At 44.1% G+C, this 16,338-nt stretch overlaps 1 protein-coding gene across 1 annotated transcript in view; it reads left to right on the forward strand.

The window, feature by feature from the left end:
- The window catches only part of LOC309567598 (transcription factor CP2-like protein 1), a 64,770-nt gene that overhangs the window by 10,936 nt on the left and 37,496 nt on the right, over positions 1–16,338 (forward strand). The window contains exons 2-4 of the mRNA XM_082272998.1: positions 4,954–5,096; positions 7,532–7,608; positions 9,970–10,075. Of these exons, the coding sequence (XP_082129124.1) occupies positions 4,954–5,096; positions 7,532–7,608; positions 9,970–10,075 (326 nt within the window). The remainder of the gene's footprint in view (positions 1–4,953; positions 5,097–7,531; positions 7,609–9,969; positions 10,076–16,338) is intronic.

Genomic DNA, 16,338 nt, shown 5'->3' on the forward strand with positions numbered 1-16,338 from the left:
CTCGGAAGATTTTACCCCCATTCCGACCAGGGGGTATTTTGCGATTCGGCACTGCGTGACTTTAACGGACAATTGCGCGGTCGGGCGACGCTGTACCTAAACAAATTTGGCGTCCTTTTTTTCCCACAAACAGAGCTTTCTTTTGGTGGTATTTGATCGCCTGTGCGATTTTTTGATCACGCGCTATAAACAAAAAAAGAGCATCAATTTTGCAAAAATAGCAATATTTTTCACATTTTTTTATATGAAATTCCCCCAAAAAAAATGTAAAAATCAAAATTTTTTAACATTTTCGGCCAATTTGTTTTATGCTACCTATGTTTGGTAAAAAAAAAATCGCAAAAAGCGTATTTTGATTGGTTTGCGCAAAAGTTATCGCGTTTACTAACAAAGGGACAGATTTTTGTCATTTTTGTTGTTTTTTTTTTTAACGCGTAATGGCGGCGATCTGCGACTTTTTTTGCGGTACTGCGACATTGGGGCGGACAGATCGGACCCTTGACTGACATTTGTGACACTTTTGGGGTTACCAGTGACATTTCTACAGTAATCAGTGCTATACATATGCACTGTTACTGTAAAAATACACTGGTAGTGAATGGGTTAACTTTATTTGGGAGGGAGGGGCTGTGTGTATCCCTAGGGGCGTGCTTTCTACTGTGATTGGCTGTGGCTTGAGCTGTAAGGACACTGATCAACGGATCTACATACTAGATCTGTGTGATCAGTGTCTTTACAGCGAGGAGAATGACAGGTGGCTTGTTTACACAAGCTGCCTGACATTCTCCCTCTCCCCCGCCGATCGCAGAGTGACCGGCGGACATCGGGTCCGCTGGTCACACGCGCGGGGGGGTCCGTGACCACGCGGGAGCGCGCCTCCGGGGGCGCGCGCTCGCTCCCTAGACCCTCACAAGCTAGTGACGTAGCCCTACGTCACTTTGCCTGTGAGGGGCTGACTGCCGACGTAGATCGGCGTTAGGCAGTCGGCAAGTGGTTAAATGGGCTGAAGGTGTCACCGGTAATAATGGCAGACCCACATCAGGCCCAATGCCTGGAAAACCTGCTACACTATACTAAGAGAATATGCAGGCTGCCATTGCTGACCGCTTTGTCTGAAATTGCTGGTTACCTGGCAGTCCTGCCACGTCTAAAAGCTTCACTTCTTTACTAAGCTCAGACCTGGAACAAGTATGTATATCAGGAGCACTGACTTCATTCAGAATTTCTAATCTGGATGCCTCTTTCAGGTCAGGGACTGTATTGAAACCAGGGACAGCAAGCCAACTATTATTCTCAGCCATGACACCCTACAATTTTCATTTATATAGATGAGGCAGGTTTATGTTTTTGCAGCCTATGGCATGTTAAAGTGGACTTATTGGCATGATGGTCGAAGGCACAAGATATAGATTTTATTGAAAAGGGTTGTAGAAAATTTACCATGAGAAGGCCTTCATTGTAAGGAGTATGAGGGTTACCAGCGAGGATTATTAAAATGGTTTCCAGGAGGTTTATAATAAAATCACTGTTGGGCCTCTGATAGCCAGCAATTTAAAATACACTTTCATTGTTTTCATTCTTTAAAATAAGCTTTCATTGTTTTCATTCTTTAAAATAAGCTTTCATTCTTTTCACCTGCATCTCTATCTTTTACCCTAATAAACTGTAAACTCGCCCAGTTTCTGTATCTCTCCCTTATACCCTAATAAACTGTAAGTGCTTCCTGTTTCTTTATCTGTCCCTTATACGAAAAAAGATTATAAGCACCCCCCTTCTGTATCTTTCTCTTATACTGTAATAGATTGTAAGCTCTTCCACCTACTATATTTCTTGTATAGTCATTGACTGTAACTAGAACCTTTAGGGCCCCCGGAGCAAGAAACCATGAAGGGCCCCCTGAACCCCTGGCCTGGGCCCTTTCCTTTAAGCCTGGGGCTCTTCCCACTGATCCTGGGGCCTTTTACTCTCATTGTGGGGCCCTTTATTATGGTCCTTCAACGGGACCCTTTCACAAGTTCTGCAGTGGGCCCCCTTCCTGCCATCTTGGGGCCTCCCCATGGTGGTGGAATGCCAGGGCCCTATAGCAAGTGTGACCTTTGTGATCCTGGAAGTTCACCCACTGGTGTCAGTAGTTTTTATTTTTTGGTATTTTAATTGTATCATTTTTTATCATTTTATTTTTTTTTTTTACAATGTCACTGACTATGACTCTGTCCATTCAGAAAAGGAAGGAGCTGGTAAATTACATATTTACTGACCCCCTCCTGGTTCTCTATTGTGACACATTCCCTGCAGCAGCCGGCAGAAGAGGTAAGGGAGCACAGTGGGGGGGGGGGGGGCAGCACAGTGGGGGGGGGGGGACCAGGGGAGCACACAGGGGCCCAGAGACAGCAGAACACAAGTGAACTGGATAGGAGGAGTGGCGGGGGCAGCATACAGAGGAACCAATCTCCTCCATTTCCCTTCCTTTCACTCAGGAGGAAAAAGGAGGACAGTGATTTCTCTACATGCTGCTCTGCCGCCCCTCCTATCCAGGTGTACAGGGGAGCTGCACAGGCCCCCTGGAGCATGGGGCCCGGTTGCAATTGCAACCCCTGTAGTTACGCCCCTGCATTGACTGTAAACTCTTTTACCTTCAGTATTTTTCCCTTATACTATCATAGACCATAAGCCCATCCACCATCTGTATTTTTCTCTTTTTTTCCCTTCTTTATTGACAACTTCTTTATTTCCAACTGCCCTATTAGAATGTATGTTTATCCAGATCCTCTGTTTCTCCCCTATAAATGATAGTAAGCTCTTACATCTTCTGTATGCTTTTATATTAAAAAATACATTTGGAACTCTTTCACATTCTGTATCCTCCCTTATGATGTAATTGATTATAAGCGCTTGCACTGTTTGTATCCTCCCTTATACTGTTCTACACTATAATTTATTTTACCTTCTATATCCACCATTGTGCCATAACAGACTGTATTCTCTCTTATATTCTAATAGACAGTAAGCTCATCTACCTTCTGTCTAGTATGTGGGCACGAGCATATTAGTTCTACTGTCTGCTGATATATTTTGGTGACTGTGTACAACTTTGTCAATGCTAATATCAATTGAATCAACTGTCATAGAGGCATAACAGCAGTGGATACTTACCAAAATGATTACACTGGCTGGAGGTCGTTTCTCTCCCTAGAAATGGGGGTCATTGCTTATTGGTTTCACTGAGATGTCTAAATATATTTGAAAATCTCTGCAGGTAACAAGAAGCACTTGTTATCGTGTAACCCTATTCTGTCTGATTTTTGTAGGCCAGCCTTTCTCAACCTTTTCAACAGAGATGAGCTTGGGCGTGTTCGAGTTCGTACGTCAACACTGCACTCCACTAATCACGCAGTTGCACAGATCGGGAAATGTCTCACTGCCTGTGATTAGCGGAGTGCAGTGTCGGCTTCCTGGTGGGATCGGCACGTACAAACTCTTACATGCCCAAGCTCATCCCTGCTTTTGAACACCGAGTAACCCTTGAAATAAATTTCTAGTCTCGGGGAACCCCTTCTAAAAATTAAAAATCTACAACTCATGACACATTAGTGTGACAGGCAATGGGAAGAATGCTCCTTACTCTTGTCATCATTGGGAAGAATTACCTCCTTACAGATAGCTAAAAGGAACAATGGTGTCATTGGGAACTTATCGGAGAGGCAGAAATTGCCTATTGCTCAAGGAACCCCTAGCAACCTCAGGAGGAACCCTGGTTGAGAAACCCTGTTGTAGGCAATGATAAAATCTGTCACATCACCTACATTTTTTCAATATCCTATTTTTAATACGGTATAATACAAGATAGGGTCAGAGACCATGGACATAATACAGGCAGTGGTGTATTTTGCTTTTGTGCTGCCCTAGGCAAAACTAAAATTGTGCGCCCCCCCACCCAGCCCCATGTAAATTTTCCCCACTCCTTTTTTAACGGATGTGACTCCATCCAAAACTGAGGGACTACATGGGGGGGGTGAGAGGGGGCGAGAGAGAGGGTGGGTGAGGGAGGGAGAGAGAGAGGGAGGGAGAGAGAGAGGGTGGGTGAGGGAGGGCGAGAGAGAGGGGGGTGGGTGAGGGTGGAAGGGAGAGAGATAGAGGGGGGTTGAAAGAGACGGGGGATGAAAGAGAGGAGGGATGAAAGAGAGAGGGGGGAATCTAAGAGAGAGAGAGGGGGGATGAGAGAGAGAAAGAAAGAGGGGGAATGAGAGAGAGGGGGGATGAGTGAGAGAGAGAGCGGGGGAATGAGAGAGGGGGGGATGAGTGAGAGAGAGGGGGGGATGAGAGAGAGGGGGGGTGAGAGTGTGAGGGGGGATGAGAGAGAGAGAGAGGAGGAGGATAGAGAAAGAGAGAGGGGGTGAGGGGGGATGAGAGAGAGAGAGAGAGAGGAGGAGGATAGAGAAAGAGAGAGGGGGTGAGAGAGAGCGAGGGAGGTGAGAGAGAGAGAGAGAGAGAGAGAGAAGAGGGGGGAGAGTGATAGAGAGAGAGAGAGGGGGGTGAGAGAGGTGGTTCTAGTGGCCAAAAGAGTCTCAGGTGGAGGGAGGGTGGCTTTTTTGCTGCCCCCCGCAAAGTGCTGCCCTAGGCCTGGGCCTTGTTGGCCTAGGCCAAAATACAGCACTGAATACAGGAGATGGTCAGGGGTTGCTGACATGCTGCAGGAGATTGTCAAAGAGGGTGAAGTTGCTATATGAGTTGTTGGAGATTAAGGACATGCTTTTCAGTAGACAGTCATAGACTGTGTTAGAATAATCTGCAGAGACTCTGAGGGCAGAACAAAAGGTCCGACAGGACCACAGGTTGGGCAACAGTAGTTACATTTATGTTTTTTAAACCTTTTTGTTTGCATTGTATACCTAAATTTCAGCATCTGTTGCAATCAGCTATAGTAAGTGTTGATGTACAATATATTACTTACAGAGAGTCCATTCCACTGCCCTTCCTAAAGCAAGAGGACCAGCCAATAACCACTGCACTGTGCCCAGTCTTCCAGTGTGTACTCTGTGCACCCAGCTCCCCTGCCGTGAAGTTACATGACGAGTCACTCACCTATCTCAACCAAGGTAACCAATCCCTTCTACAATTAGCCAGTATGCAATTATTTGATCATTGGTCTATAAGGCTTCATGCACACAGCCATACAGGTACCATACAATGTGCAGAGCCTACGTAATGGTATTCCTGGGACCTGCTGCTGCCACGCAGTTTAGAAGCAGCCGCGTTTAGGGAAGCTTAAACCGATTCGATTCTTCCCCATTCAGGAGAGGAATGTTTAGCCAAAGACCTCTAAATGCAGCATAAATGCATTTTGCCATGTTTAGTGTTTTCCCTGTCCAGGGGAAGTTAGTGTAGGTAAAGCCTTCGAAGAAGTAGCTGTATGCAGTTTTGCACTGAGGGTTGAGTAAAGCACCCGCATTCCCATTGACACATGCTCCAAATGCAGAATGTCGGCATTCACAGCACATGTCAGTGCATATGCGGGTGCTTTATGGAACTCTCAGCTCACAACTATGTACAGCCACCACTTCTAATGCATCTTAAAGGACAGCTGTATGCAGCGGCAGTGGTTCCCAGGAAAATCATTACACAGGCTGTGTGCGCTGTACAGCCCATGCACTGTAAGGGATAAATGCTTGTTTGGTTTAGGGGCACAGGGATAGGTAAATACTTACTTTGTTCCTGCCTCCGGCTACCTCCATTCATGCAACCAGTCCAGCCCTATCACTTCTCTAAGGTGCTCCCAGCTGCGATAGCTTCTTCCACATACAATGAAAGGTTAATAGCCCTGCATTGCAGGTGATGACGCTGAGGAACTACCCACAGCTTGGAGCTTCAGGCAAAAGCAATTTCACAGTCTTAAGGCTAGTACACACTATAAGAAAATCGGGCAAACATTTTCATTCAAAGAATTTTTGTACGATTTTTGTATAGTGTGTACACAACTTACGACAGCCGATTCTGAATTTTCATACGAAAATGCTCCAAGGGACAAACGCCAACATTTTTCTCGTATGGAAAAAAAACAAACGATTTTAGTTTAATGTGTACCCTTTTTGTATATTTTTGTACAAGAAAAATCAAAATAGAAAGACTGCGCATGATCAGAAACAAAAAAAAACAACAAAAAAAAAGCCTTTGTCATACGAAAATTTTCATACAAATTTTTATTAATTGGTTCCCGATTTGCTGTGAAACAGCGATGAAAATCAGATGATCGTTCGTCCGATTTTCTTATAGTGTGTACTAGGGATAGACCGATATGTTTTTTTCAGGGCCAATGCTGATATTTTGGTCACAACGTATCAGTATCGGCCAATATGGGCTGATATTTTGTACATTTATTATTATAAATTATATATTTTGAAAAATAAAGAAAATTTTTGACACAAATCTGGTACTGAGCATGTTAATTTTTGTGTAATGCTTAATGGCTGGCTTGCTGGCACCCTGTGGTGGGTGGCTGGCTGGCTGGCACCCTGTGGTGGGTGGCTGGCTGGCTGGCACCCTGTGGTGGATGGCTGACTGGTTGGCACATTGTGGTGGGTGGCTGGCTGTCTGGCACCCTGTGGTGGGTGGGTGGCTGGCTGGCTGGCACCCTGTGGTGGGTGGCAGGGTGGCTCCCTGTGAAGGGTGACTGGCTGGCACCCTGTGGTGGGTGGCTGGCTGGCACCCTGTGGTGGATGGCTGACTGGTTGGCACATTGTGGTGGGTGGCTGGCTGTCTGGCACCCTGTGGTGGGTGACTGGCTGGCACCCTGTGGTAGGTGGGTGGCTGGCACAGGGGCTGTGGGCGGCTGGCTGGTACAGAGCCTGTGGGCGGCTGGCTGGTACAGTGCCTGTGGCAGGCTGGTACAGGGCCTGTGTGTGGCTGGCTGTCTGGCACCCTGTCTGTGGGTGGCTGGCTGTCGGACACCCTGTGGTGGGTGGCTGGCTGGCTGACACCCTGTGGTGGGTGGGTGGCTGGCACAGGGGCTGTGGGTGGCTGGCTGGTACAGGGCCTGTGGGCGGCTGGCTGGTACAGTGCCTGTGGCTGGCTGGTACAGGGCCTGTGGGTGGCTGGCTGGCTGGTACAGAGCCTGTGGGTGGCTGGTTGGCTCGCTGGTACAGTGCCTGTGGCTGGCTGGTACAGGGCCTGTGGATGTGGTTGGCTGGCTGGCACCGGGCTGCTGTGGGTGGGTGTATGGCTGTGATACACTCCCGTGAGACTAGCCCCGTCTCCAGACGAAGCTGTCCAAGGCGAGGGAGGCGGCAGAATGATGTCACAAAAATATTGGCCAGTTCCGGGGCCGATACCAATATATTGGGGAAAGTGCATATCGGCCTTGCCAATAATCGGTCTATCCCTAGTGTGTCTTCTCTATGCTGCAGCCTCCAATCTATTTCCATCCTGACAGCACACTAGGCCTGTTTAGGGGAAAATTCTCTGGGAACATGTCTGTAAGCAGCCCCAATGAGAAAAATGTATAACTGTTATTTATATGTATCACCTTCTGGTGCAGGTCAGTCCTATGAAATTCGGATGTTAAGTAACTGGAAGGGAGCCGCTGATCTGCCTGAAGGTCGTCGCCTGCTAAAGGTAAGTTTATCTAAAGCAGGCTGTTTTTTCATGATGATGTGTCCATAGGCACCCGTTTCAGATATCTCTTATAATAAATAGCCAGGCAACTTAAAAGCTTTAATTAAGCATATCTTAACCCAAAGCCAAAAATGTAAAATATTTTGCATGTACACAAATGAGGAGTCTGTGGTATTTTTTAGGCTACAAATACAGAAAAATAATGAAGAGAGATAACAGGCTAGTCAAAGTCCACGATTCAAGGTGGGTGCTGAACCTCGGCTCGCCACCAGGAGAAGCATGAAGGAAGAAAATGGTCCTAGTGAACCTACCTAGTGAACAAGCACGTAGCAGTCATGTGAAACGCGTCTACTGTCCAACCTTACTGTACCTTGTACCACTTAAGTTAATAAAGGAACTTTTCATTGGAATCCTGGTGGTGTGCGACCATTTTCTTCCTTCACAATACAGAAAAATACCCATTCATCCTGATTAGAGATACACTTGGGCTTCCCCTGAACTTATCTCTATCTAAACATACTTCAATCAGTTGAGGACGGGGTCAACAATGGGTGGGATGCTGGTAACTTCAGTGCCCTTACTGTAAACAAGGAGGGGGAGGTTCTTGAATTCCAAGTTAAGAGTGGCAACTCTGTTTCTACAAAGATACAGTAGAGTGGGTGTTGTCACTCTAGGACAATAAGTGAGTCCTAAGAAAATGAAAAAAAGCCTTGAATACCTCTAATGAAGCCACCACATCTATGGACTGTTAAGTTGTTATACAGTGTATTACATTTTTGGTCTTAAAAGCAAACATTTTTATGACCGTGGGTAATAAAAAATAAAGATAATTGTTTTTATGGAACAATATATGTTGAGCATTAAAGTGCACTACTAAGGTTAACAATATGTGAGCTGCCATTGCAAATTCATCTTTAAAGGAATAATGTCAAGAGAAAAACATGGAGGCTGCCTCTGCTATCCTTCTAAAATGTTAATTGCTTGGCTTTCATACGGATGTGTAGGCTTGGGTATGCTGAGGCGGCAGCTGCCTTTGTCTTTTTTGATGCGTATACCTGTTCTGTATCAATTATTTATATTGTCCACAAGTCTGTATGTCAGCATAACAGCCAGTTGACTAGCATTTTCAAAGCTAGGTCAGCAACTTTAACCACTTGCCGACCGCCGCAAGTACATATACTGCGGCGGTCAGCCCCTCACAGGCAAAGTGACGTATCGGTACGTCACTAGCCTGTGAGGCTCTGGGGAGCGAGCGAGCGCCGCCAGATGCGCGCTCCCGTTCCCGCTCAGTCATGGACCCCCCCGCGCGTGTGCGCGGTCACTCGCGATCGTCCGTTACAGCGGGAGAAAGGCAGGCGGCTAATGTAAACAAGCCGCCTGTCATTCTCCCCTGTGTAAGAATAGTGATCACACGGTACTACTATGTAGGACCGTTGATCACTGTTCTTTCTCCTCAAGCCACAGCCAATCACAGTTAGAAACACGCCCCTAGGGACACACTTAACCCCTCCCTCTAAAAAAAAAGTTAACCCCTTCACTGCCAGTGTCATTTTACAGTAACAGTGCATATGTATAGCACTGATTACTGTAGTAATGTCACTGGTAACCCCAAAAGTGTCAAAAATGTCAGTCAAGGGTCCGATCTGTCCGCCGCAATGTCACAGTCCCGCAAAAAAAATTGCAGATCGCCGCGAATACGCATTAAAAAAAAACAACAAAAATGACAAAAATCTTTCCCTTAGTTAGTAAACTAACAATAACTTTTGCGCAAACCAATCAAAATATGCTTTTTGCGATTTTTTTTTTTTTACCAAACATATGTAGCAGAAAACAAATTGGCCTAAAATGTTAAAACATTTTGATTTTTACATTTTTTTGGGGTGGAATTTCATATAAAAAATGTGAAAAATATTGTTATTTTTGCAAAATTTACGCTCTTTTTTAGTTTATAGCACATGATCAAAAAATCGCACAGGTGATCAAATACCACCAAAAGAAAGCTCTGTTTGTGGGAAAAAAAGGACGTCAATTTAGTTTAGGTACATCGTCGTACGACCGCGCAATTGTCCGTTAAATTCACGCAGTGCCGAATCGCAAAATAGGCCCTGGTCAGGAAGGGGGTAAAATCTTCCGGGCTTAAGTGGTTAAAGAAACTTGCTCTGTCATTATTATACTGACAATACTTAGTGGGCCACTGACAATTGGCAGTGCAACCAGGGTCATGGGATGAAGGCCTTGTAGCTGGGCACTTCCTAATTAAGTCAGCACTATTTATTCCTCCCAGGTTCACTTTAAGCTGCTACAAAATGGCATTGGTATGACAGGGACTTTTTAGCAGATTATGACTTACCTCTTTTACAGAGTGTAGTCCGAGTGGTGTTCCATGATCGACGTCTACAGTACAGTGAGAGGCAACAGCTGGAGAGCTGGCAGATGAGCCACCCTGGGGACAGAATTCTTGATATCGGTAAGTTAACAATAATTTTCATTAATGTATTGTTTGTTAATAAGAGAAATTAACATGGTGCTATGCAACAAATATGTATTGATGGGATGTCTCTAATGAATGTGTTAGCCGGTGACTTAACATAGGGCAGATCTCCAACCAAACAGCTGAACCTAAAAGTAGAATCTAAATACTATAGATTACCTGTTATGATATTTGTCCAGAGAACACACCATGGTTATTTGTCTCTACCCCAACCCAGCTGCTACTCCTAAGTGTGTAATACATTTGTATAGTGAGAAAATAAAATAGTGGTGCAGTGCTATAAAATATCAATACATGCAGGGATTTCTCATTGCATGATTGAAGAAGCCACTGAATGCCGAGAAGACAGTGCTGGGCTCCGAAACACACCCGTGTTCCAGCATCTGGCAATGTATCATAGGTAGAAAAAAATATGTGTTTGAAACTGTGCTAATAGGTAGGTAAAAAGTAACAGTAGCTGCCAGCACTACAATCGACACAAATTGTAACCAGTGCAGCACTCAAACAAGGATTGTGATATAAATATGACAATGTGCCATCAAATGAACAAAATAAAATACATAATGATGATAAGTCCCAAGTGTTGAAAAGTGAAAACTTTCAAGGTGAGCAAAGATAATCCAATTGAGTGAACAAAATACAGGTGACCAGATCAGATGTACAATTAGCACCACCACCATAGACACAGGGATATGCTCACCAGACAGTATGGACCCAGATACCATATAGCATATGGGTCTAAAATCGCTTGATACCATCCATGGATCCCCCGCTGGGCGGTAGTCCTAGAGGATGAAGCTCATGGGATGAAGGTGAGCCCTAGATGTATATGGCCGCAGCTCCCCAGAGGTATTTATCTGTGTGTAGTGATGTGGAGGCTGTATTCCGCAGTGAAAATCCAATATGGCGCCTGCGTGCCATGTATCATAGACGCTATTGGGCAGATTTCCAATGCTACTTGTATTGGTACTTCCAGCGATGACATTACCTGGCAAGTAGAGACACAAAATTGGACATGGAGCAGAAAGATAAGAAACCCCTGGACACCAATGCTGGGGCGGGGGGTCCTTATTTCAATAACACCAAAATTTGCACACTAATCCTCTCACTGACACCAGCAATGGGGCATTATTTCTCCAAATTACACCAACAACTATTTCTTCCATTGAGGCATTTTTTTCTAGGGAAATTGTTATAGAAAATGTACTAACCACATCCTCTTCTCCACTTTACTCTTCGGTGTCTTCTCTCTTACGCTCCCGTGGCCTAAAGGCCTGACATCGGCAAGACCAATTGATTTTGATCAGGGACAGTTCATCCAGCGCTCACTGGAACACTGGGTTGGAGAGGGGGCAGAAGCAACTGCCAATCATGCATTTGGGTTGATCCCGACAATATGATCAGGATTCTTCTAGAGCCTGGAGTGGCTCTGAGACATCAGCCAACAGACTATGGGTCACAGGAGAGTACAAGTGCACCCTTGTGACCCACAGAAGAAGCATGACCAAAAAAGCTTTGTCCATACATCTCTTTTATACCCATTGCAAAGTATAATTTCGAATTTCCCAGACCTGGGGTTTACCATCTCAGTACCTAGGCTTCTGCTTATGTGTGCTAACCCCTCAGTGGCCAGTTGTGAACACGTCATCCCTCATGCTTAGAGCATGTGCGTTTCGCAGCCAGTGTCGAGTGCATGTGCAAAAATCTCTCATATTTATTCAGCGCTTCATGCAAAATACCAATCTTCTATCCACTAATGCTAATCCAGAAGTGATTTCAGCTCTGCTGGTCTATCTTCGGCCTAAACATTCCCTATCAACAAAGCCCTGCCTTGTCTCCCACATCTTAAATGCTACATCCACAATTCTTGCACTAAAATATAACAACGGGCTTGTTCACACTTGTGCATACCTGCCAATTGTCCTGTTTTTCCCGGGACAATCCCGGCAAATAGGAGCCTGTCCCGGGTATATTACATTGTCCCTGTTAATCAGGGACAATGTAAATCATTTAAAAAAAAAAAAAAAATTTGTGCCATACAGTGTCGCTCTCACCCCAGCTAGGTGTTGTAGTTCTGGCAGCAGGTTGTCTCTCTCTCTGTGCCCGCTCACTCTTCCCACCTGTCGCAAATTTAACGTGTCACCGAAGGCAGGGTGTCAGCATGGTGCACTTTCCATAATCCACCAGCAGGGGGAGGCAGAGCACCTTCCGACAAGCTGGAGGGCTCACACTCCATTAATTACTACTATCAATAATGTTTTTTTATAGAAATAATTTATACACCTGTTAATTGATACATATATATATATAGTTTTCTAGCTCTAGATAAATGTGTGTACATATCCGTGTATGTGTGTACATATAGATATATATATATATATATATATATATATTGCTCAAAAAAAATGAAAACAGACCTCAATCCTCAATGGGAAAAATCTCATGCTGGATATGTATACTGGTATGGACTTGGTATGTGTTAGGATAATATGGACTGGGTAATGTGTTAGGATCTATACTGGTATGGACTCGGTAATGTGTTAGGTTGGTATGGACTGGGTAATGTGTTAGAATCTATGCTGGTATGGACTGGGTAATGTGTTAGGATCTGTACTGGTATGGACTGGGTAATGTGTTAGAATCTATACTGGTAAGGACTGGGTAATGTGTTAGGATCTGTACTGGTATGGACTGGGTAATGTGTTAGGATCTATACTGGTATGGACTGGGTAATGTGTTAGGATCTATAATGGTATGGACTGGGTAATGTGTTAGGATCTATACTGGTATGGACTGGGTAATGTGTTAGAATCTATACTGGTATGGACTGGGTAATGTGTTAGGATCTATACTGGTATGGACTGGGTAATGTGTTAGGAAGGAAAGGATGCTACATTGTTTTATGTAAATGAAAATTATCACCCTACAGAGGGCTGAATTCAAAGACAGGTGAATAAAGTGTGAAATGTGCTCAGGTGTGACCATACTAACAATGTAATATGTAAATATAAATAAAGTACAAGGTGTAAATAAGTACAATAAAACCTAATTACACCAAGTAGTATAATCATACTTATTTACACTTTGCACTTTATTTATATTTCCATATTACATTTTTTGTATGGTCACTCCTGAGCACATTTCACACTTTAGAATTGTAGGGAATTGTGATGAGAAGTAGTGCAGCTGAATGGGAGAATTTTTCCAACTCTACTACTTTGGCCTTAAGTTTTCAATTCCCTTTTCAATTTCCTGTAATTCTCTCTTTATGAAGTAGACCCTATAATCTGATAAGTAGGCGGAGATTAATTATGTGGAGTGGGCGGAGCTTCAGGGAAGTGGGTGTGGTAAGTAATTGATAGCTGTGCTGCAAAGTGTCCCTGGAAATTTTTTTCAAATGTTGGCAACTATGCTTGTGCCCCCTCTGAAAAGTTATCACCAGTGGATTGCTTTTCAGGGGGTGGTAGTGCAATGACTGTAAAGCATGCAAGAGGCAATCTTTTGCATGTAAACCACATCACAACTGCAAGCCTAGCAGCTTTCACTTAAAAAGGTCATGTTTGGTGGAGGTAATGCCCATGGAAAGGGCAGGGGGTATATTTGTTACTGTGGCAGTGAAGCACAGCATCACCGGTCTCGGTATGTGTACAACCCTGAGGGTATGCATGCCGTCTTGTTTATGTGGATGGCCATATCAACCCTGCCAGGACATTTTATTCGAACAGCCTGCTGGCAGAACAAAAAAAAAAACAAGCAGTGTATGCCCAGCTTTCATTCCAAAATGGGGAAAAAAGTTTTGGCTTTAGCTCTACTTTTGGCACAGTCCCTGGTAATAACCTGATCAGTTTTATTGCCTCATTTTCAACCTACATTGTCCTCATATTTACTGATCTACTCTTGACATACTCAGGATATTTAGGCTGAATTCACACTGACTTGCAGTAAGAGCAAATTCACACAAGGTATCATAGAGCAGCCGGAGCAATTCAATGCTCTGGCTGCTCTGCGTTGCTGGCTGGCTAGGGGGCAATGTGGTGCATTATTCAGTGCACCACACCCTCTCTCTTTTTTTTTTGTACAAGCTTTATTTAAAGTGTACAAGATGTACACTTCAGTCGCTGCAATGTTGGGCAGCACAATACGCTGCCTGACATTGCAGTGTGATTCAGGCTGGTGCACTGTGATAAAACGCAGCAGGTCTGCATTTTAGCGCATTACTAGGCTGCGGTGAAGTATGAATGGGAGACATAGGAAACATGGGGCTTTTCCACTGCATGGAACCGAACGGTTCGGCTCGCTTTTGTGCTTTTCCACTGCTGGTACCGCATGGTACGGTGTAGGAACGGTTCGGTACGGTACGGCGGCGCTTTTCCACTACATGGAACTGAACGGTTCGGCTCTCTAAAACAGTACCACCTCGATTGTGGTTCCAAGAGGTACCATACCGGTACCATATCCCACAATCCTTTGCATGCAGTCACTACTAGCCACTGATTGGTCAGAGAATCGTTGTTATCCCACCCACTTACTTTAGTACTACTTTAGTGGAAAAGCAAACCATACCAAACCGTACCGAACCGTTCCAACACCGTACCATGCGGTACCAGCAGTGGAAAAGTAAACCGGGCCAAGCAGGGCCGAGTAGAGCCGAGCCGGTACTTGCAGTGGAAAAGTGCCATAGTTTCCCGTGTGTTCCTGCAGTGACAGATATTTTAACATGCAGTAAAACATCTGTCACCAAACAGGCCCTAAAATGCAGGGAAAATGGATGTACATTTCTATCCATTTTACGCAAATTTGAATGCATGTTGACTTGCATTGATCTGCATTTTAGCTCACTTGTAAAATGCAGGTCAACGCATACTTACAATAGTTTGTGTTCTGCAACACTGTGTTTCCTGCGTTGCTCTAAAATGCATGTTTACACATAAAAAATAATAGTTTTTTTTTATGACTGTGCTTTCACCTGTATTTTAAAAGTGCGCTGAAATGCAGATCAGCACAAGTCGAGGCGTGTTAAAATGCACATAAGATGGATGGAAACATAGGTGTGCGCAGCCTATTGCATTAGGGTGTGCACCCCAAAGCTCAAACACATATCCGTGTGTATATACTGATGGTGTCAGTAGGGCAGAGATCGGTGTCTGTAGTTTTATTGTTATTTTTTATTTTATTTTTACAATTTTTTTTGTTTTTGTTCGCCTAGTTAGGGAGCTTTGGTGAAATATCAGGGGTCTAAACTAGGGGAATCTTCACCACAAGGGGTGATTAGGGTGTGCCCAGGCACACCTGGCACACCCTGTGCGCACGCCTATGGATGGAAATGTACATAAATTTTTACTGCATGTCAGTGTGAATTCAGCCTTACTAACATACTCCTTCTGTTTCAGTTTCAGTATTCTCCACACTATCTTCACAGTTCACATACACCTGTCACACTTCCCTCCCCATCCACTGTGCCAGAATTACCTTCTTCTGTTCTAGCTCTTCATTTCCTTTGACCTCTATTCCTACCCCTGTGTGACACAAGTTCATCCAGTTTAACCACTTCTGGACCGGAAGGATTTGCTCCCCTTAATGACCAGGCCATTTTTTGCGATTCGGTGCTGTGTTAATTTAATGGACAATTGCGCGGTTGTGCGACTCTGTACCTAAATAAAATTGATGTCCTTTTTTCCCCCACAAATAGAGCTTTCTTTGGTGGTATTTGATCACCTGTGCGATTTTTTTTTTTTTTTTTTTTTCGCTATAAACAAAAAAAACATTTCTGGAAAAAAACAATATTTTTCACATTCTGCTATATAACATTCCCAAAAAAAATTTAAAAATCTATTTTTTTTTAACATTTTAGGCCAATTTTTTTTTTGCTACATATTTTTGGTAAAAAAAAAATTGCAAAAAGAGTATTTTGATTGGTTTGCGCAAAAGTTATCGCGTCTACTAACTATGGGAAGGATTTAGGTCATTTTTATTGTTTTTTCTTGTTTTTTTTTTACTAGTAATGGCAGCGATCTGCGATTTGTGGTGGACATGTCGGATCCCTAACTGACATTTTTGACACTTTTGGGAGGACCAGTGACATTATTACAGTAATCACTGCTAAAAATATGCACTGTTACTGTAATAATGCCATTGGCAGGGAAAGGGTTAACACACCGGGTGATCAAGGGGTTAAATGTAAGCCTAGGGGAGTGTTTCTAACTGTATGAGGGTTGTTCTTTTGAAATGACCATAGAGAC

This window comes from Pelophylax lessonae (assembly GCF_965119305.1).
Source record: "Pelophylax lessonae genome assembly, chromosome: 11".
Taxonomy (NCBI): Eukaryota; Metazoa; Chordata; class Amphibia; order Anura; family Ranidae; genus Pelophylax; species Pelophylax lessonae.